We start from the raw sequence: 24,265 nt of genomic DNA, 5'->3' as shown, positions 1-24,265 counted from the left end.
CTTAGTAACTACAGGGACATCTATTGGCTGAGTTATTCTTAGGTTATGTAAGTGTGTTGTTAACCTTTGGGCCTTACAGACTAATGTAGCTAACAATTAATAAGCGTTCATAACCCACCAATTAGCATTAGCATACCCCACCGATTAGCAACTAGCATCTATTTCATTGCACACAGGAGCACTAATGACCAATAACTTTAACCTAATAACAGCTAATAACTTTAAACAACATAACTTAGCCATATATAACTTTATATACCCTTATAAGCTTATAATATAACCATATATAATATAAATGTATGTAATATAAATTATGTACCCTTATAACTTTATAATATAATCGTATATAATTTATGTACCGTAACCTTATAATATAACCTCATAGTAAAACCTTATATAATGTAAATTAAGTACCCTTATAACCTCATAATATAATCTCATAATAAAACCTTATATAATATTAATTATGTACCCTTATAACCTTATAATATAACCATATATAATAGAAATTTATGTACCCTTATAACCCTATAAACTTATAATAAAAGCTTATATAATATAAATTATGTACCCTTATAACCTTATAATATATCCTCATGTACCCTTCTAAACTTATAATACAATCTTATTATATAACCTTATATACCCTTGTAATATAACCTATATATAACCTTTAAACTAATAACTTTTTAGGTTTTAACCTAAATTTAACAAAACTAACTGCCATTCACACCTCTGTTGTTAATGAGCAGGTTGGTGATTGGGCCATGTTCAGATTTGCATAACATAGTTACTGTATTCATTGTAAAAATAGCTGTAAATTTACAGTATATTTTTTACAGTAAAATGTTGGGTTTATTTAGTGTCGTACTGTAAAACATTGTCATTTAGAGCGGTGCACTGTTTTATAGTCACATACCAGTCAAAACAATGCATAGTGGGAAGTCTGACAGTGTATTTACTGTGAAATTTACAGTAATTTATTGGTACGTCATTGTAAAGCAAATATGCAGTAAAATAAAAATAAAACCATTCCCTTTACTAAAGAACCCTTGAAGAACCATCTTTTTTAAGCGTGTAATTCCGGACTCATAGATTCAGCATTGAGAACTAATGCTGTGTGTTTCTGGCCTCACGTCCAGTTATAGTTACTGGTCAAACTGGGATTTTGATTGGTCAGAATTGGAATTTGGAACGTGTTATGGTCTCATTCATTCACAATCAGTTTAAGCGGTCATTTTGGGAGGGCCAATGATGAAAGTGGGCGTTTTCTCCACTTCTAGAAGCAGATAAACAGGACTGTATATCCACAGTGACCCATAATCGTTCTGACCTATAACCTCAGTACCTGGTATGGCTGTTTACTCCTCCCTGTGCAGGTGAGGGAGGTGAACATGTATCAGGATGAGAGCAGCCTCACCCACCACCGGCAGCTCTTCAGCCCCACAGACATGCTGCGCTGCTGGAGCGAGTGTTTGGAGAAATCGGACTACGAGGAGCGTCTCCTCGCCGTCCAGCGCTTCAACTCCTCCAACCGCTGGAGGAAGAGAGGAATGTCCATCGTCCCGCTCAAGTTCGGAATCGGCTTCTCAAAGGGCTTCTACAACCAGGTGTGTAAAGCCGTTCGGCCACAGTTAAAATATTAAAGTCCTCTTATGAAGCACTGGAAACTGCTTGTGTGCTAACTGCGCCCTCTTATGGAGAATCTTCAGCCTGCTGAACGTGAGTGAGTGAGTCGGGTCCATGAGGTGATTCGCATTTAAAATAATGTCTCCCAACAGCTACTCTGAAGAACCTAACATAGAAGACAGTTTGGACTGGTTTAGCCTTCTTTGGTCCTTTTTTCTGAGTTGTGTCCAGTTCCGTCAGCTAGATCTTCCTCTATGCTACCAAGCTGAAGTCTAGCACACGTTTCCTCCAAGACACACGAAGCTCCACCACATCTTTTCAAACAGCCCCTAACGCAACGTCATTGGAGCTCAACATGCTCTCAAAATCTCAAAAAACTCAAAATCTCAGTGTTTACAAGTCTGTCTTATCTTTGTTTTAATCGCACTATAATCATGTGCAGTAAGACCTTAAACTGACCATGACCATACATGGGTCAATGACAAATAAGGTTTTCAAATTGACAAAGATCTCATTAAAAAGAATATGTGCATTGCATATATATTTGCATTTATATTTCTGTGCATTTTCTATCTTAAATATCGAGAGTGTTATCAGAGCTTTAATTGCCTGTTTCAGTTATTAAACTCTGCTGGTCTGGTTGCTCCATCTGTCTGACCGGTTGCGGCGCCTGACTTTTCAGACTAATTTTAAATTAAACAGGCTTCTACTTAGACACCTGTAAAACCTCTGTTCTTCAATTTGAGTTTAGACTTATATTTCATTCAAGTAAATAAAACATTATTATAATAATTCCACATGTTTATGGTTCTCCTGAGGTCAGACCATCCGACATGGTAAACGAAACCGTTCTAGCCACGACTCAAACATTTTTACTAAATCTGTGACCTAGGCATTGCATTATGATGAACACTTGGGGTCTTCTTTAGGATGCAATATCCTGGCCCTTCTTTCGTAAAAGCATGTCAAAATAAAAGTCCTTTGTTTTTGGTTGTGCTGCCTGACACTTGAGGAAGTAAGAACTTGCAGACAGAAGTTTTTCAGTGAGTTAAGCTCTTTAAAAGTTGCCTTATTTTGCAACATGGATTTTATTTTAAAGCATGAAACATAAAGTCATGCCAAACTACTTTATTTAGAATTTTATAACTAAATTATCTTTTTTTGATAGTTTACTTAATCAAACATATATGGTTGGACGGTTGCAACACATAACATTTTTAGACTTTTGGAAGAAGAAAGTAACTAAAATGAATTTTTTTCACATAAAAGAGTTATTATTGAATAATTTGACATGTCATGTATTATTTAAATAATGTTTTGGAGAAAATAATGGACTTCGATGCAAAAAAATGTATGCCATGTCAATGACCCATATGGGCCAAGCCCAAAATATAATGTTTTTTATTGATAGTTTTGAGTCCAGATTATTAAAACCCTATATAGAATATTTTATCTTTTCACCAGCCTTTTCTGTAAGGATCGGGATGCTAATCTCTGTCCAGTACGACTGCACTTAATCAATTAATGAGCAATTTCATTAGTTATTTTGCTTTTCTGCCGCAGGTGGTGGAGGCGTACTGCCAGAAGATCAGCCTATCAGCTACTGGCTTTTTCATGTAGGTCATTCAAATCATAAATATTTGATCATCACGGCTGAAATGATTTTAGAGGGTTATGGTATTTCTCTCTTCTTCCACCAGGGGGCCTCATACCAGTGTGGACTGCGAGAGGAGTGAAGGAACAGCGTATTATTACTTAACCTTCGGGGCCTGCTGCTCTGAAGTGGAAATAGACTGTCTAACTGGAGATCATAACCGTAACAACCTTTACAGTCACAATTACAATATATATTTTTGTAAACAAAGAATTAGTAGCTTGATACTTCCACTTATAATAATAATAATAATAATAATATACAATAACAACAATAATATTGCTCAAAATAAATATTATATTAATTAAAGTGAAAGTTTTCAGAATGTCTGCTGATTTTTGTTGTATGTACAAAATATAATTTCACCATTTCAGTGTGACATACACAGAATAGTGTTTACTGATTTTGGTGTTGTTTGTTATTATATGTCAACAACAATTTTTGATTGTGGTGAATATTTCTAATTTTTTTTTTTTTATTTCTTTTGTGTCTCTCTATATAAAGTAACTTCTGCACTGTCAAAAATTACATCCTGACAAGTGAAATTGTATCAGATCTAGTCGATATATCAAATATTATTCATGTTGAGATGTTGTAAGAATACTATAAGATTATTTGACTTTTCAGACATTTTTTCCTAATTTTAAATGATTTTATCAAGTAAACTGATCTCATTATGTTGCCAGATAATTTATTTGCTGTAATCAATGCGCTTGAAACAAACCTAATTATCTGACAATGTAATGAGAAAATTTCACCTAATAAAATCACTTAAAACAAGCAAGAAATGTCTGGAAATAGAATAAATAATCTTAGAATAAGCATAAAACATCTCAATCTGATAAATGTTTGATATATCGACTAGATTTAAAATAATTTCACCCTGCAAGGCACCATTTTTTTGCTGCCCACTGTGAATAAAAACTGTTTTTAATGACTTGCGTAGATAAATGAAATTAATTACCGTTAAAAATTAAACATAAATCAAATATAAATGAATGACTACAGTTTTCCATTCATTCTCACTGATGACCGATGTAAACCTGCTGTGTTACAGAACATCAGGACTGACATTGTTATGGACGTGGGCAGAAGTCTAAATCCTGCGCTGGACATCGGGCAGGTACGCATCGTACCCAGACAGGTTTATTTGGTGTTTGTGTCTCAGTAGAGCTGAATGTGCGAGTCTATTGGTGTCCAGGTTGAAGGAGGGTTCGTTCAGGGTTTGGGGCTCTACACTATAGAGGAGCTGCAGTTTTCTCCTGATGGAGCTCTGAGGACCAGAGGACCTTCAGACTATAAGATCCCCGCCCTCAGCGACGTCCCGCACATTCTCAACACGCACCTGCTGACCAACGCAGGAAACCCCCACGCCATCTACTCATCTAAGGTAACACAAACACAACCACTGTCAATCTTCACCTTCACTCCAGCTTCCATTCTTCTCAGGAGCCTCGCTTTCAGTTCCTCAAAGAATCTGCAGACACACCTCCAAAGTTCAGTCTTAGAAGCTGGTTGATCATTTTCTGAAGTAATCAAACACATTCAGTGGTGTTGAGGTCTGGACTCTGGGGTGGTCAGTCCATTGTTCAGCTTCTTTGTTTGATTTGCAGATGTTCTTCTTCTCTGTCAAAAGTTTGCGCACCCTTGTCCGAATGACATACTGTGTTGTTTTTTGTTGAAGTGAAAAGGCTTAAACACCTAAACAACCTCTGCAGCATTTTTTTCTGAAAATTTTAACACACACCTATTTTATATTAGATGAACCTAAAAAATAGAAAAATAAATGAAAAACGTATTGAGACGTCCAAAACGTTTGGACACCTGACTAAGTCAGTACTGAGTTAAACCTCCTTTGGTGGAAATCACAGCCTGCAGACACTTTTTATAGCCAGCTAGGAGTCTTAGTTTTAGTAGAACGCCTCTTGTTCTGTAATATTCCTGGGTTGTCTTACATGCACAACATGTTTAAGATCTACCCACAGATTTTCAGCGATGCTAAAGTCAATAAACTATCAGGGCCATTCCAAAATCTTGCATTTCTTGAAGTAGTTCATGGTGGATTTGGGGGTTTTGGTGTTTTGGATCACTGTCCTGTTGCAGAAGCATCTTTCCAGCTTCAGTTTCTGGTCTGACTGAGTAACATTTGCTTCCAGAATTTGCTGATATTTAGAAGAATCCATTCTTCCATGTAGCCGTGCAGTGTTACCTGTTTTACCTGAGCCACTGGCTGCCACACAACCCCAAAGCATAATAGATCCACCTCCATGCTTAACGCTTGACACATTGTTCCTTTCATCAAATGCTGCTCTTTTTTCTACACTTTTTCAGATCTGAAGCAGCTTGATTTTCTCCTCTCCTCTCTGTTTATCTGATAGGGCAGTTTTGGTGTCTACCAGCTCTTCCAGGTGGTTGTTAGGAGCCCAATTTCATCCGTAGCTTCTAACCATTATTTGGAAACTTCTGTTTTCCACTTATTTTCCTCATCTGACTAATAATGACTTAGTATCTTACTCTTGAGATCTGATTACTTATTATTTTGACACAGTAACTGGAAAACTTACTTTGAGATACTTAATCAAATTTCTGAGAGATCTAGTCTGTATTTCAAGAAATTAAAACAGTACTTTGATGAAATATGATGAATCTGCATTTTAGGGTCAGCACTGTTCAGATGCAAAGAGGGGAGAAAACTATGCAAATGAACCAACTGGAAAAGTTTGCATTTAAAAAAATTTCACCAAAAGAGGTGAAAACAAAGCTTTTTGTGAGACGAGAAAGTTTTTGTTCTCATCTCTTTACTTGAAAAAGTTTTAATTTCTTAAGACTTTCTCCATTTAGGCCCCTTTTTCTGTTATCGCTTATTTCGCATTGCATGGGCTCATATGGAAATAATTCATGCAAGAATACTAAATACATTTGAAAAAACAGGGAGATTCACTCGAAAGAGGCCCTGAATATTCTGTTGTAACTCCCGTTAGGATGAAGCAATCTGAACCAAAAAAATCTGCTACATATCTTGACGTGTGTGTAATCCATTGCATTACATGCGATGCTGGAAGTGATCTCCGTTTTCTGCCAGACACATGAAGGGGTACGGGGGTTTACACCCGGAAGTTGCAAACGGAGGTTAAATGTTGCAATGGCTATCCGGTGCCTCCCTCATCACTCGGACGCAGGGGCATCCCGGCTTGTTCGAAGCTTCATATACTGAGGAGCTCATTGCTCGTTGTTTGGTTCAGATTGCTTCAAGCTAGCGAGAGTTATTACAGAATATTCAGGGCCTCTTTTGAGTGAATCTCCCTGTATATGAAAATTGGCAAAAAGGTTTAGTTCACTTTGGGAAGATTTCCCACCTATAATGTCTCCTCATTGACGGATTTTATTTTAAAGAAAGTGAGTATGATCATCTGAATAAGGTATTTAAGGCTTTACATATAAACCTTAATGCTTTCCGGTGACCGAATGTCTTTCAGCAGATGGAACTTTCCTCCTTCCAGCTGATCTAGGAAGAATTTCTTCTTTCTCTGTTTTTCTACAGCTGGTCATAATAAATCAGGTATAAACTACAACCCCATTTCCAAAAAAGTTGGGACGCTGTGCAAAATGTAAATAAAAACAAAATGCAATGCTGTGCAAATCATTTAAACCCTGTAAACCATGTTATCAGCGCACAGTTCAAAAGCCAGTATTCATGATGGTATAGGAGGCATTGGTGCACATGGCATGGGTGACGTGCACATCTGTGAAGGCACCATTAATGCTGAATGATATATACATGTTTTGGTAACATATGCTGCCATCCAGACGACGTCTTTTTCAGGGAAGGCCTTGATTATTTCAGCAAGACAATATAAAACCACATTCTGCATGTATTACAACAGCATTGCTCTGTATTAAACGAGTCTAGGTGCTAAACTGACCTGCTTGCAGTCCAGAGCTGTGACTACTGATAACATTGGGCGCATTTATGAAATGAAAAACATGATAAACTATTGAACATCTGAAATTCTGTATCAGACAAGAAAGGAAAACATTTCACTTTCTAAACTACAGCAGTGTCTCCTCAGTTCCCAAACGCTTACAGAGTGCTGTTAAAAGAGGAGGTGATGAAGCACAGTGGTAAACAGGCCCCCATCTGCATTTTATTAACATTTTATTTACATTTTGCACAGCATCCCAACTTTTTTGGAAATGGGGTTGTAGAACCATCTGTTCTTTGCTTGCTAAACTGTATCACATGCTGTAGGCGTTCTGTAGTGCTTGTCTTAGTAAATCTGGCTTCAATCTCTAGCAGTTAGAATGTAAGCAGGTAAATGACCTGTAATCTAATTTTAATATTTAATCCAAGTTTAATATTTAATCAAAGTTTGATATTTAATCTAAGATTAATATTTAATCTAAGTTTGATATTTCACCATCAGTATTTCTAGACAGTGTGCCTCACTGTGACAACCAGCCCCAACTTCCTTTAGTATCAATTAGACGTTTGGGCTCATATGAGGTTTTTCTTTGGTTTTACTTTTTTCCACATTTTTGGACCAACATACGAGACCAAAAACTGTTTAATCCAAACTTGCTGTTTCAGATTCTTTAGTATCTGTGAGTATCTATATGTTTAGTATCTATATTGAAAATTACTTGGAAAAAAAGTCTGGTTTCACATTACAAAGTAAAGTAGGTTTTTTTTCCTCTCCTGTAAAGTGTATATATATCTATAGATATATAGATAGACAGAGAGGGGCGGCACGGTGGCGCAGTGGGTAGCTCTGTCGCCTCACAGCAAGAAGGGCCTGGGTTCGATTCCCGGCCGGACGACCAGGGTCCTTTCTGTGTGGAGTTTGCATGTTCAATATATATATATTACATAGACGCTACATTATCATTACATACATATTTATAGCATTAAAACATAAACCTTCCTTTAGATGTGTTTATGGTTATGGAAGGATCATATGATTATGAAAACCACCTCCAAACATTTGACTGGAACTTTTCTTTTGAGCTTGTATTTGATTCCCTGCTGGACGTTGGACCGAGCTCAGATCCTCAATAAGTAGGACAGTGACTCAGCAGATTCTGCAGCCAGCAGGACTTTGCACTCATTTGGCAGGAAGTAACAGCAGAGAGAGATTAAGGGGATTGTGAATTACTGCAATCTTCAGGACTAACACGACCATACTGTAATATTATAACATAATAATAACACGTTTATCACTGTGGCATTGAGGTAGACGTTCAGTCAGTTACCATCATGACAATGTACTTAATAAAACTAACACATCTGAATGAAGTGCCTAAAGAGTGTTTATTATGAAACATATCTTATTAGTTACAAAACAGTCAGATCTTGAATGATGACAGATTGTGCCTGATATCAAACTAATGTTTAGTAATTACAATTAAAGAAATATTACACTGTAAAGGCCAAAGTAGAAAATTAATTGTGTAGAAAATAGAAAATTTAAACATATTCAACACTAATACTGAAGTCAACAAATCAAGTGTGCTGGTTTAGTAGAGAAGGCTGAGCTTCCCAGGATTCTTAATGGTTTTACAAGTTATTTTCAGTTAATTTTGGGTTGAAATGTTATTTTTAGGCTAAACATGAAGTCTGAATGCATTGAGTGTTAATTATTATTAAAGGTTAATTAATATGACTTTGACTTTAATAAAAGTCTTTATCTGTAATCATGTTACACATTTAAAGGCATCTTTAAAAGTGATTGTATAGCAGACCGGTCAGACTTTTGGGCAGATCATGGCAGCTCCAGAGCCCACGGCCGGGACGTTTCTGTTTCTGTTTTCGGAATCTGGAGAAAAATACAAAAAATTTGGTACGTGAAACAAATTCACTCAGCAAAATAAAATTAATTTACGTAAGGAAAAGAATTCACAGTTTGCACAATATTAAAAACATGACGTAACTTTCTGTGAACTGTTTCTACCTAATCAGCTCGTTTGTAAGCAGAAAAGGAAATAATATATATATATATTTTTTTTTTAATTTGAGGAAACATTATTTATATATGTACAATCTACTTTTCCAAAAAAGAAAACCTGACCTTTACATTTTTGCTGTTTTTGTCAATATTTGACATTGAAACACATAGAAAAGAGCCACAAGTTCAGACTCAAACTTGTCCATAAAGATTAGAAAAATCAAATGCATAAACTTATATATTATGTTTAACATGTATTTTATGTACAAATATAATAATAATAGTATTTACATAAAAAACTAATGTAAACTGAACGTACAGCCAACCGGCAGTAATAACTATAGATTTCTAACAGTAAAGACAGCAAACAAGCCTCATACAGATGTATGACTGAAAGTTTAATCCACTGGTTTAAATCAGGTTTAAATCCCACTTTATACCGGTAACAGTCTTCTAATGCATCACATACCATCTGTGTGAAGCGTGTGCTGCACGCGACGCAGGCCCGGTCAGGTGTAGCCGGGCTGTGTAAAGTGAACGGGCCGCTCAGTCCCGCGTCGCTCCGAGCCGCTGCCACCGCCTCCTTCAGCGCAAAGAACACGGAGCTGCCCAGAAACACAGTGGGCTCACCAACACCCTGAAACAAAGAGTAAACAACAGTAAACAACTCTGCAAAACAGCCGGACTACACTGAGCGGCCAAAACAGGACGAGCACTCATAGAAGACATGAACAGTGTTGATTAAGGACCAGATCATTATGGCCAGATTGACTGGGATGGAGCATCTCCGAAACGGCAAGGCTTGTTGAGCACTCCCGGTCAGCAGCACTGAGATCCTACAAACCACAAACCAGTGAGAGGGTGCTGAGTGCCCAAGGCTTATCAAGGCTCGTGGGCGACAAAGGCTGTCCAGACTGGTCAGAACCGACAGAAGAGCTACTGCGGCACAAGCCACAGAAATGTTCAATAATGGTTATGGGAGGAATGTGTCTGTGCAGCATAGCTGCAGAGTGGTCAGAGTGCCCATAATGACCCCTGTTAACCATCATGTGGATATCAATTTGACATGGCACCTGCATCAAAGATCATTGCTACACTGCATACATCATTCAGGAACGGTTTGAGGAACATGACGAAGAGTTCATGGTGTTGTCCTGGCCTCCAAATTCCCCAGATCTCAATCCGATCCAGCATCTGTGGGATGTCCTGGAACAAATCCGATCCGTGGCAGCTCCACCTCACCCTTACAGAACTTAAAAGGACTTTCTGCTAAAGTCTTCAGAGGTCTTGTGGAGTCCATGCCTCGGCAGGTCAGAGCTGTCACAGCATATTAGGCAGGTGGTCATGATGTTATGGCTCATGGGTGTACAGAACAGTGGACGTACCTTTCGAGGAGTAGATGGCGTGCGGGTTGTGGGATCCGGCCAGCAGGCACACGTTAAACTGCAGCGGGACGTCGCAGACCGCAGGGATCTTATACTGACCCGGACCGCGGGTGTACAAAACTCCAGATGGGGAGAACTTCAGCTCCTCCATAGTGTAGAGCCCCAGACCCTGCATGAACGCACCTTCAATCTGAAACACACAGACACACAAACACGCTTAGGAAAGATGGTTCTTCAAAAGGTTCTATATGGCACCAAAAAGGGTTCTGCTATGCTGCAGAAGTCAGTATAAAGGCACACTTTCCCAGGTGAATGTCATCCTACCTGTCCGATGTCGATGGATGGGTTGATGCTCTGGCCGATATCGGCAACGAGGTCTGTTCTTACAGTCTGAGTAAAAGACAGAAATTTGATTTAAATTGATTTTAATTGATTAAAGGAAAACTTGAATGAGGAAAGTACATTAACACTTCATCGGTTCTTCATAGGTTCCTTAGCTACGGCAACCATGATAACTCAATGTTTAAGAGGTTCTTTGCACGGTTAAAAGGTTCTTCTCTATGTTGGAGACTTGTCGTTTTAGGTTCTTTAAGGAACCATTTATAAATGGTTCTATTTAGCTAAAGGACCTTTTAGTGGTTCTATTTAGAACCATGCTGTTGAGAGTGGCTCCGTAGAGTTAATGTCATTTTGCCTTAGATCCAATTTCTCTTACATAACTATCTAATTTAATTATTACAGAACTATCATATTTTTAAAAACCATTTGGGAAAAGTCTGGTTCCAGATTTCTCTTTGATGCTCCCAGCACTGATTTATTGAATTCCATCAGCAGTTCCAAGTTTTGATTAGATAAAGCAGGTACTGAATTATAACTACAATAAAAACTGGGCTGTCCTGAGGACAGGGCAGGAAATGGTTAAACAAACACATTAACATACATAAAACCACTACTTACTGTATAAGTACTATTTTTATTATAATATTAGTGCTTTTCTGAGCAAATAAGTGCTTAAAATAACCACAAATAAACACTTTTGCATATAATATGGTTACATAATTACATAAATGCATAACATGTATTAATCTAATATAAATGTAATCCATTATTTATTTATGTAATGATTAATTAAGTAATTATATGACTACATTTAAATGATTATGTAAAGTAAATTCGTAGAAACGGAATGAAGAACAGACAGACAATCATAACTCTAGACTAAGGCTGGTGTTTGGTGTTTTAGTTCTTTTATATTTGTTCATTTTTTCATATTTTCTGTATTAGCTACAGTAGGTCAGTGTATGACTGACCCTGTATTCTCCGGTCAGACAGTCCAGCTCCACCTCACTGCAGCAGGTGGCGTAGGTGAAATAAGCGTAAGGCCTTCCCTCCTGCTTCTCCCAGTCCATACACAGGTCATGACCTCTGACAGAAACACATAAACACACATATATACACACAAATACACTGAAACAGAACAGAAATCCACAAAAATACACACAGGGTCAGTTTCTCAGGCCCAGACTGCATCTAAGCCTGGACTTAGAGGATTTTAGACTCGGCTTAAAGAGATAAAAACAAATGCACACAACTACACAGATTCACATATATGCATATACACTCACACAGGAAAATACCTCACTTATTAAACGAACATATCTAGGAAACTTCCTACAGATGTGGTGGACCAGCTAAGACATGTTTGGAGTCTGGAGTGAAGTTGGCTTCTTCAGTTTGTGTAATGTAGCTAAAAAGTAATGCAAGCTTACACCCCACCAATTAGCGTTCAGCTAACATGGATATGATTTCCTATTTTTTTATTTATTCTCTCAGATAAATTCCAGCAAATTCCAGACCGTTTGAATTCAAATGCAAAACTGAAAATGGTAATTCAGAGCATTTCCAATGTGAGAGTGCGTTATTAAAGATCTAGCTCAAAATCAAGTGCAAAATGTGGATTCTTGACCAATTAGGAGAGCTTGGCTGCACAAAATGTGTGTGTGTGTGTGTGTGTGTGTGTGTGTGTGTGTGTGTGTGTAACACTTATTAAATTCCATCAGCAGCACACATCATTTAACATAATGAAGTACTGATTAGATAAAGCAGGTATTGGATGATAACTACGAGCACTACTGGTCTTTCTTGAGGAGCGGACAGGAAATAGTTAAACAGATTAACATGCATAAAATCACTACTGACTATATTAATATTGTTTTATTATAATATTAGTGTTTTTCTGAGCAAATAAGAGCTCAATACAAACACAACTAGCTTTTAAACATCTAATTTCCTCAGCTGCCCTTAAAACACTCGCACAGTGCTGTGTTTACATAATGAATTACATTGTTATGAAACATTTATGAATCTAATAAAAACATAACTAATAATGTAACTATGTTGTGATTGATTAAGTAATTATATCACTGCATTTATAAGATAAAGAAATTTGTATAAATGAGTGTATAAATATTAATGCCATATAATATCCTGTTAAACCTGTGAACGACGTCAAAGAGAGTGAAAACCTGGTTATTTGTACCTGTAGAATCCAGTAGCTGACAGACTGATCTTCTCCAAGAACGCTTTAGCAATCTGTACCAAACGAAAGACCCAAAGTGTCGTATAGTGAATATATGTGTGCTTGTTTTTTTCCATTTAATAAAAGAAGTATTTGATCCAAACAGCTGTACCCAGCTTTGCCACGTGCCGTTGGGGTCCTGCTTCCTGATTGGCTCCAGCCTTTTATACAGAGTTTGACAGGCGTCCTACAAAACAAACATCTACTGACCAGGGTATTTTAATTAGAATTGATTAACAGTATTAGCCATGCTTTTGAGGGGAATGCTAAATTAAATTATCATCGGAATAAAAACAATGTAATGAACAAATGTCTATAAATTATCTTAAAGTTCATTTTTCTTAATGACTTTTTTCAAGTTTATTACAAAAAAAATAGAAGTGTAAATTAAATACATATGTAATTATATAACGATGTAATTGTGCATAGAATGTAATTATATTATACTGCTGTAATAATAATTAAGCCTCTAAGGGTTTCTGGGGGTTAGTTTAGGACTGTGTATGATATTGAGCTCTGAGTGCGTTTAGTGTTGGGGTGTGTGTGTTTGTGTGTGTGTGTGTGTGTGTGTGTGTGTGTGTTACCTTGACAGCCATGCCGTTGGCGTCGGTGCCGAAGGATGCAGCAGAGGGACAGGTGTTGGGTACGGAGCTCGTGCTGGTCTCAGAAATGTGGATCATAGACAGAGGAACGTCCAGCTCTCTGCTGGCCACCTGCCCAACACAGACACATTAACAGGTGGTGGTGCTGGACTGAGATACCGGCACTGCTTGGCTGATCTTTGGCATCACGCCTATAACTGCAGCAGACCAGCGCCAGCATCTCACAGTATAGCACAGGCTCTTACCAAAACTCTAGCAACCACCTGGAACCATGGAGCATCTGACCATACAGCTGCAACCATGGTGAACTCAGAGGCCATGGGTGCCAAACTCTGAGTGAAAAGCTCACAGTGAGAACTGCTTTGATTGGTGGTTGAGTGGAGTACACTGGAGAGAAGAATGAGAGAGAAGTACCTGCTGGACCTTGGTGTGGATGCCTTGACCCATCTCAGTTCCTCCATGACTCACTAACACTGATCCATCTTTGTAGATATGCACCAGTGCAGCCGCCTTTTAATATAAACCAACACAAAATACAGCACAGTGATCAAATGTGTGCTTTTTATAATCTTAATACAGAGTGTCTGAAAAATATTTCGTAGTCTAATAACTGCCAATTCTCCCTCAAATGATCTCAAATTTTAACAAAATGTGTAAAAACTAACCAAGTTTAATTTTTAATGTTTTTTAAGGTTGAAGAATGGCGTTCACTAGAAATGAAAAGGCATTTTGTGTGTTAGAATATGCTCGAACACAGTCAAACGAGAGTGTGCAGTGTGCATTTTCCAGAAAATTCAATAAAAATGCACCAACTGGAAAGCAGTTCTCCATTTTTGTCATTTTTCAGTTTTTTACATGATTTGAAAATGCCTGTTGCTCTTTACATTGAGAGTTAATTTCATGATGAATGGACCAATAGAAACAGCCCAAAATGACTTGGAGAAAAGTCTGGTCCCATTGATTTACATTAAAAGTGAAGTAGGTTTTTTCCTTCTCCTGTAAAGTTACCATTTTGGAGATACAAGGTTTTCTTCCGTCAACAGCGATATTTTGACCTAAAAGCTGACGTGGTTCTGTGCCTCACAGCAGCACACGACCAACAGCAGCATGCAGCGCTAAAAATGTTGTGATGATGACTGCATTCTTAGTGAAAGTGGGTGATCATCAGAAGAGAGAGGAGCAGTGTTGATTGTTTATTCATGACCCAAAAGGGCATGATGTATAATACTGGGGTCGCCTGGACCACCGCTGCGGTCAACAGCAAAAGTTGAGAAAATCTGAACTGACTGAATTCAGTCTGCACTGATTATCTATCTACAACATATAAACATATAAACACAGCAAAAGACAAATGTAAACACTGAAGTTCGTACAGAACGAATGTACGAATTTATTTCCAAAACATTTTTAGTTTAAAAAAAGGTAACACACGTTGCATAACACCTACACAAGCCTTTCATTGGTTTTCTTTAAGGCTGCTTTTGTTCATTCTGACCCTAGCAACCACCTGGGATACCACTGCAACCATCTCTACAAACCACCTGGAACACCACAACTACCACTTATCAAAACCCTAGCAACCACCTAGAAAACAACGGCACCACCTAGCAACACCATGGCAACCACTTGCCATAGCGACCACCTAGCAACCCCTGGCAACCCCTAGTAACCCCCAGAGATACCACAGCAACCACCTTGCAAAACCCTAGCAACCACCTGGAATACAACTGCAACCATGTAGCAACACCCTAGCAACCACCTGGAATACTACATCAACCACATAGTAACACCCTTGAAACCAGCTGGGATGCCATAGCAACTGCTTAGCAGCACCATAGCAACCACTTGGAACACCATAGAAATACTCTAGCAACCCCTGGCAACCCCTACTGACAACCAGAGATACCATCACAACCATGAGGCAACACCCTAGCATCCACCACAGTTACCATTACAACCATCTAGCAACATCCTGGGATACCACAGCAACCACAAATGAACACCTTGCAACCACCTGCAATAACAGTTTAGTGCATCTAGCAAGCACCTGGGATAACTTAGCAACCACTTGGCAACACCTGGAACACCATAGCAACCAGAAACCATCTGGGATGCCAATGCAACCCCCTAGCAACCACCTGGAATACCACATCAACCACACAGTAACACCCTTGAAACCAGCTGGGATGTCAGAGCTGGGATGTTATGTGAGTGAGTGTGTCCATATTATGTCCATTTAATATGAGGTCATTAAATCCCTGTACTGTCCAGTTCAGTGTTCTGAGACATGTTATAACACTGATCTACCTGGTTGAGGAATCCCTCAGCGAAGCCGATGCCGTATTTAATGGGGACCAAAGCGATTCCTCTCTTCTTCCAGCGGTTCTGCTGGTTAAACCGGGCGATGTCCAGACGTCTGCGGTCCAGCTCACTCCTCTCCTTACACTCCTCCCAGCAGCGCAGCAGATTCTCCGGATCAAACTCCATCTTATAGTGTGTGAGTGACGCTTCCTTATACATGTTCTTCTCCCTGATCTAACAGTGGAAACAACACGGTCAAACAGGATAAAGTCAAACAGATGAAGCACATCTATAATGTACTGAACCCTCAGACCACATCACCAGATAATACACGCTATTTAGCGTCTACTATGAATTATTCAGTATCTATGATTCAGTAATGTCTGACCTCTTCAGCTGGTCGGCCGAGCGCCATGGCCACGTCATTGATCATGTTCTCGATAACCATCAGGGTCTGGGGCACACCGAAACCTCGGAATGCGGTGTTGGACGGCAGGTTGGTCTTGCAGGCAGCTGATTGGCCACGGAGGTTCAGGATGTTATAGGCGTTATCCATGTGGAGCAGGATCTTCTCAATGACCTGAGAGAGAGAGAGAGAGAGAGAGAGAGAGAGACAGAGACAGAGACAGAAAGAGAGAGAGAGAGAGGGAGAGAGAGAAAGAGAGAGAGAGAGAGGGAGACAGAGAGAGAGAGAGGGAGAGAGAGAGAGTAATGCTGTAATTACTAATACATTTCTAAACTTTGTTAACCAAGTTTGAAAATACAAATGCATCACATGTGCTTGTCCTGTCAAAATCAGCATGATGAATTCAACAGACGTAGACATTAACTCTAATAAGAAGGAATTAAATAAAGCAGGTAAAATGGATAAAATCGTATTTCCAAAATCTCAAAATTAAATATCCTCTTTGTTCTCTAAATGGCGGTAAGATTTTACCAGAACAGACTCGTCGGCCGTGTTTCCTGCGTTGGTGTAGTAATGAACGTCAGCTGCAGTGATTCTGCCGTCATTCATAAAGCCCACCTGAGGACATACAACCATCAGTTACCTCTTCTTCCGCTATTATTTAACACACACCTAGACCCAGGTTACACCTGGTCGTTTCTTGTGTCTGGAGTGTAAACATATAATATTTTGACCTCATGCATTTACACTTAGTAATCAAACGCATCACTAATCAGATTGAAATCCAATCACTCTATAGCACCTAATATGCAAATCAGCTCATATACTACAACCAATTCCATGTGTTGTCCCTCATTTTTCCTATTTACATCGTAGCTGCCGAAAATCACAACTTTGCACAATGTAACACCAGCTTTACAATGATGTTTATGAGAATAACATGATACATGTGCACTGGCAACACCATAGCAACCATCTGGAACACTGCAACACTCACATATCAACACCTTAGCAACCACATCCAACACTACAGCACTCAAATAGAAACACCCTAGCAACCACCTCCAACACTACAGCAACACACTAGTAACCACCTCCAACATTACAGCACTCACATAGCAACACCCCAACAACCACCTCCAACACTACAGCAGTCACACAGCAACACCCCAACAACCACCTCCAACACTACAGCACTCACACAGCAACACCCCAACAACCACCTCCAACACTACAGCAGTCACATAGCAACACCCTAAAAACCACCTCCAACACTTCAGCAGTCACATAGCAACACCCCAACAACCACCTCCAACACTACAGCACTCACACAACACTCCAACAACCACCTCCAACACTACAGCAGTCACATAGCAACACCCTAAAAACCACCTCCAACACTACAGCAGTCACATAGCAACACCCTAACAACCACCTCCAACACTACAGCAGTCACATAGCAACACCCCAACAACCACCTCCAACACTACAGTACTCACATAGCAACACCCCAACAACCACCTCCAACACTACAGCACTCACATAGCAACACCCTAACAACCACCTCCAACACCACAGCACTCACACAGCAACACCCCAACAACCACCTCCAACACTACAGCACTCACATAGCAAAACCCTAGCAACCACCTCCAACACCACAGCACTCACATAGCAAAACCCTAACAACCACCTCCAACACTACAGCAACACCCCAACAACCACCTCCAACACTACAGCAGTCACACAGCAACACCCCAACAACCACCTCCAACACTACAGCACTCACACAGCAACACCCCAACAACCACCTCCAACACTACAGCACTCACATAGCAACACCCTAACAACCACCTCCAACACTACAGCAACACCCCAACAACCACCTTCAACACTACAGCAGTCACATAGCAACACCCCAAAAACCACCTCCAACACTACAGTACTCACACAGCAACACCCCAACAACCACCTCCAACACTACAGCACTCACATAGCAACACCCTAACAACCACCTCCAACACCACAGCACTCACATAGCAAAACCGTAGCAACCACATCCCACACTACAGCATCACCCTAACAACCACCTCCAACACTACAGCAGTCATATAGCAACACCCCAACAATCACCTCCAACACTACAGTACTCACATAGCAACACCCCAACAACCACCTCCAACACTACAGCAGTCACACAGCAACACCCCAACAACCACCTCCAACACTACAGCACTCACATAGCAACACCCTAACAACCACATCCAACACCACAGCACTCACATAGCAAAACCGTAGCAACCACATCCCACACTACAGCATCAACCTAACAACCACCTCCAACACTACAGCAGTCACACAGCAACACCCTAACAACCACCTCCAACACCACAGCACTCACATAGCAAAACCGTAGCAACCACATCCAACACTACAGCATCACCCTAACAACCACCTTCAACACCACAGCACTCACACCGCAACACCCTAACAACCACCTCCAACACTACAGCACTCACACAACAACACTCCAACAACCACCTTCAACACTACAGCAGTCACATAGCAACACCCCAAAAACCACCTCCAACACTACAGTACTCACATAGCAACACCCCAACAACCACCTCCAACACTACAGCAGTCACACAGCAACACCCTAACAACCACCTCCAACACTACAGCACTCACACAGCAACACCCCAACAACCACCTCCAACACTACAGCAGTCACACAGCAACACCCTAACAACCACCTCCAACACTACAGCACTCACACAGCAACACCCCAACAACCACCTCCAACACTACAGCAGTCACACAGCAACACCCCAACAACCACCTCCAACACTGCAGCAGTCACACAGCAACACCCCAACAACCACCTCCAACACTGCAGCAGTCACACAGCAACACCCCAACAACCACCTCCAACACTGCAGCAGTCACACAGCAACACCCCAACAACCACCTCCAACACTACAGCAGTCACACAGCAACACCCCAACAACCACCTCCAACACTACAGCAGTCACAAAGCAACACCCTAACAACCACCTCCAACACTACAGCAGTCACATAGCAACACCCTAACAACCACCTCCAACACTACAGCAGTCACATGGCAACACCCCAATAACCACCTCCAACACTACAGCACTCACACAGCAACACCCCAACAACCACCTCCAACACTACAGCACTCACATAGCAACACCCCAACAACCACCTCCAACACTACAGCAGTCACAAAGCAACACCCCAACAACCACCTCCAACACTACAGCACTCACATGGCAACACCCTAACAACCACCTCCAACACTACAGCACTCACACAGCAACACCCCAACAACCACATGGAACAACAAATGAACCACTTAGAAACACCCCAGTTACCACCTAAGATACCACAGCAACCACCTGTTTTAATGGGTGTGTTTACACCTGTATTTCTATGTAGATGATCTCTGTCTGGATATTTATGTTGCTGATACTCTGAGTGTAAACAGGTACTGGTGAGGTGACTCTGAAGTGACTAAAGAGTTTGGAAAAGTATTAAAGAGTTTATTAAAGAGCTTCTCAGTGACAGAAGATGGAAATTAGCTCATTTACATCATGCACTAATGATGCTGATTAGCATGTACTCTGTCTGTCATATAAACAAATAAAGTAAAAGGTTCACCTTGTATTTCCCCAGAACTGGGTGACGAGCTCCTGTTATGAGCATGTCCTCCCCTCTCTCCAGCACACACCGCACAGGCCTCTCCGTCCTGCACCACACAATCACAAACGGTGCAGCTTTGGGTGGGAACGTGTGTGTAGAACCCAATGTTGTTAAAAATGTGATACAAAGTCTGAAGTGATAACGTAATTTGTTTGTAATGATAATGTAATACCTCATTTTATTACAGTTTCACACTGATCAAGTTTAATACTTTATTACATTATTGGGAATTTATCATATATTTCATAACAAATACACCGATCAGGCATAACATTCTGACCACCTCCTTGTTTCTACGCTCACTGTCCATTTTATCAGCTCCACTTACTATATAGGTGCACTTTGTAGTTCTACAGTTACAGACTGTAGTCCATCTGTTTCTCTGATACTTTGTTACCCTGTTCTTCAGCGGTCAGGACCCCCATGGACCCCCACAGAGCAGGTACTATTTGGGTGGAGGATCATTCTCAGCACTGCGGTAACACTGACGTGGTGGTGGTGTGTTAGTGTGTGTTGCGCTGGTCTGAGTGGATCAGACACAGCAGTGCTGCTGGAGTTTTTAAACACTGTGTCCACTCACTGCCCACTCTATTAGACACTCCTACCTTGTCAGTCCACCTTGTAGATGTAAAGTCAGAGACGATAGCTCATCTGCTGCTGCACAGTTTGTGTTGGTCATCCTCTAGTCTTCATCAGTGGTCACAGGACGCTGCCCACAGGACGCTGTTGGCTGGATATTTTTGGTTGGTGGACTATTCTCAGTCCAGCAGTGACACTGAGGTGTTTAAAAACTCCAGCAGCACTGCTGTGTCTGATCCACTCAGACCAGCGCAACACACACTAACACACTACCACCACGTCAGTATTACTGCAGTGCTCAGAATGATCCACCACACTAAAATAGTACCTGCTCTGTGAGGGTCCATGGGGGTCCCATTATATCACCCATTTAAAAAAAATGATCAACTAAATTTCCCAATAATATAATATGTTAATATTTTAATCATAATGTAATATATTATCAGTTTAGACATTGTGTTACATTATTATGAGTATCATTATTGGGTTTTATTACATTTTTGACCAAGTTAACTGTAAAATATTGTTACATTTCTGGGCAATATTACATTATTGGGAAATTATTACAATGTTGGGTTCTACAACTGTGTTTTAACACATTATGATGGACGCGATTTTATTACCACAGTGCAGCAAAGATGGTTAGCATTAATGTTAGTTAGCTAACTTCAGCCAAACGAGCTCACTGACCACCAGTGCAACAAAACTGAATTCAAAATTTAAATAACAATAACAACATGGTAACGTAACCTAATACTAGCGGAGTAATTTAGATAAACAACTTCGTCTTTTTTAATGGACGTAACCATGGAATAACGTGTGTAGTAACCATGGCAACAGATGCAGAATAGCACAGAAATGGAATCAAAGTGACCATGGAAATGGGAATAGCATTACCACGGAAACAAGCGTAACAACTGTGAAAATGGCTGTAGTGTAGCCATGGAAAAGTGAGTAATGTAACCATGGAAACAGATGTAGTGTAAAGGAAAAGGGTGTAATGTGAGCATGGAAACAAGTGTAGCATAACCATGGAAACGGTTGTAGCATAACCATGGAAACGAGTGTAGCATAACCATGGAAACGGTTATAGCATAACCATGGAAACGGTTGTAGCATAACCATGGAAATGAGTGTAGCATAACCATGGAAACGAGTGTACAGCAACCATACACATGGATGAAAATGAAAGTTGGGCAACCATGGAAATGCATGTAGCGTAACCATGGAAACTGGTGCAGGGTAACATGGAAATGGGTGGAGCCACCATCAGCTGACCCATATTATAGTTGGCAGCAGCGCTGTATGTGGCGTTAAGACAAACTCACCTCCAAGCAGCCAACGCAGTGATGCTGGCCAGAATGGACGTTTTGGTCACTTTGCCACCAAACGCCCCACCAATCCGTTTAACATGGCAAGACACGCGATTGGACGGAATACCCAACGTCTCTGCTATAGCCTCCTACAGAGAAGATCAAAGCAATGATAACAACAGGCGTTACTGCTGTGAACATCCTGGTTATATTTAGATGCTGTGCTCAGAGTGGACAACTACAAAACAATATCTGGACAACAGCGGCCCTGTCTTCAGAAACTGACCAATGATGAATGGAGTAGAGACTGATAAACTGTACAGATAGATAACAGTCTGTGACTGTAGACCAACACAGAGGATATAAGATAGGTGTTTCTAATAAAGTGGCCAGTTAGTGGAAGCACAAGGGAGGAGTTTCTAATAAAGTGGCCAGTTATTGGAAGCACAAGGTGGGTGTTTCCAATAAAGTGGCCAGTTATTGGACGTACAAGGCAAATGTTTCTAATAAAGTGGCCAGTGATCAGTGGTTTTGCGGGTGTACCTGGACGTACTGTAGGAACTGTGTACCTGGACCATTGCTGGGTGCTGAGTGGACACATAAACTTTCATCTCCTTTTCCTCCCCTAGTGGAATGACCAGCATGCTTTGCGTTTCCATGTAGAAATGCTCCTGACCCCCCAGACGGATCTCTCCTGCGAGACACACAGAATCTTCAGGCTTAAAGTTTGAAAAATATTCTCTTTGAAAGTTCATTCTAGACATTTTTTACTTGTTTTAAATAATTTTATGGCATGAAAGTGTTTTATACCATTAGCAGACAAATGATGCTAAACAAATGACTGAAAGCCAACTAGAAATAGCTTAATCTAAAAATGTTCTTACAATGATCTGAAAATGAGAAATCTTTCATATAAATTGTGTAGACTTGGTTTTTTCGGTATACTATTCCTTTAATATTTACTAATGAACGTGTTCACTGTGGTTGTAAGCATTCGACTGTGCTTTAATTTGAAACTTTAACCTTCATAAACATGATCCGCCTCCTGAAAAGCTTTGGTCACGTCTCCTCTCTGAATCTCCCTCTGAGGCAGAAAGAACGAACGCTTCTCCACAGCTTCCTGCAAAAAAACGTTAAATCAGAGCATACAGGCTTTAAAATCAACCACTGAACACCTGAACGAAATCAACAACACACTGCATTCTCAGTCTTTAGAAGCTTAGAGTTATTACTGTCACTGTAATAATTACAACACAGCTACAAAATGAATTAACAACACAATTCAATACTTCTACATGGACAAAATCCAGCACTGCTTTACATTTATTTAAAAGATCTAGAAAAGACAAAAACATGTAAACTGAATGTAACTGACTGCATGAAACACCATGTATCTAAACATTTTCTTAAATAATTAAAATTAAACGTACTAACTTTTGCATTCTAAGGGTTATAAGGGTTAATATTCAAATCAAGTTAAAGAAATTCAATAAAGCAGAGCATCAAACGATTATTTCACATTATCTTCTGCTTTTCACTCTTCTCGTTTGACCACAATCTGACCACCGACCTCTACAGTGAAGATTCGGTCCGGTAGGTCCTCATAGTTGACCTTCAGCGCTGCAGCCGCTAGTTTGGCGTGCTGCTTTGTATCCGCGACGACCGCACAAACCATCTGACCCACGCAGGTCACCTGAGGACAGGCAGGAGACACACATACAGCAGGAGTGACCGCTACTCAACCGGATTCACGGGAATATACAGCACTGCATGCATGGTAACACTTTACATTAAGGGTCGTGAATTAATTGATAAATATATGCTTAAATACTCATTATTCATATGCTAATTAACTGCTCATTAAGCATTCATTAACGATTAAGTGCTGAGTACACAGCTAACTGACAATTTAGTCTGGTATTAGTTTATAGCACGTCTCCTCAATAACTGTGTAATAACTGCTGCTTATTACTCTGATAATGAACTGGTAAGTACCAGAGACATTATAAAGGAGGAGGAGACGGTCGCTGGTTAAAATATGAATATCAAAGCTCATAAGGCCAGTCATGGTGTCTGTTTGCAGGGAAAGTCCCGCCCTTCAAATAAAAAGAGCCAATCAGCTTGCTGGTTACCCCGCAAGGAGGGAAACC

At 40.1% G+C, this 24,265-nt stretch overlaps 1 protein-coding gene across 3 annotated transcripts in view; it reads right to left on the bottom strand.

Annotated features, from left to right (window-relative positions):
* Positions 1–8,572: 8,572 nt before the first annotated feature.
* Positions 8,573–24,265, bottom strand: part of LOC118801674 (aldehyde oxidase 3-like) — a 35,621-nt gene continuing 19,928 nt past the window's right edge. Inside the window, exons 19-35 of one of the 3 annotated variants that reach the window (XR_005006562.1) lie at positions 23,686–23,808; positions 23,139–23,235; positions 22,685–22,809; positions 22,131–22,264; positions 20,182–20,269; positions 17,029–17,115; positions 16,480–16,671; positions 16,098–16,325; positions 14,205–14,300; positions 13,773–13,901; positions 13,301–13,375; positions 13,150–13,202; positions 11,921–12,035; positions 10,935–11,000; positions 10,611–10,800; positions 9,695–9,862; positions 8,573–9,096 (exon numbers count right to left, since the gene is read on the bottom strand). Coding sequence is in view for 1 of the 3 variants with exons in the window: in XM_036562035.1 (XP_036417928.1) it covers positions 9,043–9,096; positions 9,695–9,862; positions 10,600–10,800; positions 10,935–11,000; positions 11,921–12,035; positions 13,150–13,202; positions 13,301–13,375; positions 13,773–13,901; positions 14,205–14,300; positions 16,098–16,325; positions 16,480–16,671; positions 17,029–17,115; positions 20,182–20,269; positions 22,131–22,264; positions 22,685–22,809; positions 23,139–23,235; positions 23,686–23,808 (2,031 nt within the window). In the remaining 2 variants the exon portion in view is untranslated. Of the gene's footprint in view, positions 9,097–9,694; positions 10,801–10,934; positions 11,001–11,920; positions 12,036–13,149; positions 13,203–13,300; positions 13,376–13,772; positions 13,902–14,204; positions 14,301–16,097; positions 16,326–16,479; positions 16,672–17,028; positions 17,116–20,181; positions 20,270–22,130; positions 22,265–22,684; positions 22,810–23,138; positions 23,236–23,685; positions 23,809–24,265 lie in introns of all 3 variants that reach the window. The other 2 variants (XM_036562035.1, XR_005006563.1) reach the window with 2 other exon arrangements.

This window comes from Colossoma macropomum, unplaced genomic scaffold (genome assembly GCF_904425465.1).
Source record: "Colossoma macropomum unplaced genomic scaffold, Colossoma_macropomum, whole genome shotgun sequence".
NCBI lineage: Eukaryota > Metazoa > Chordata > Actinopteri > Characiformes > Serrasalmidae > Colossoma > Colossoma macropomum.
Note: the sequence above shows the minus strand (reverse complement) of the source record. Positions and strands in the feature narration are given on the sequence as shown.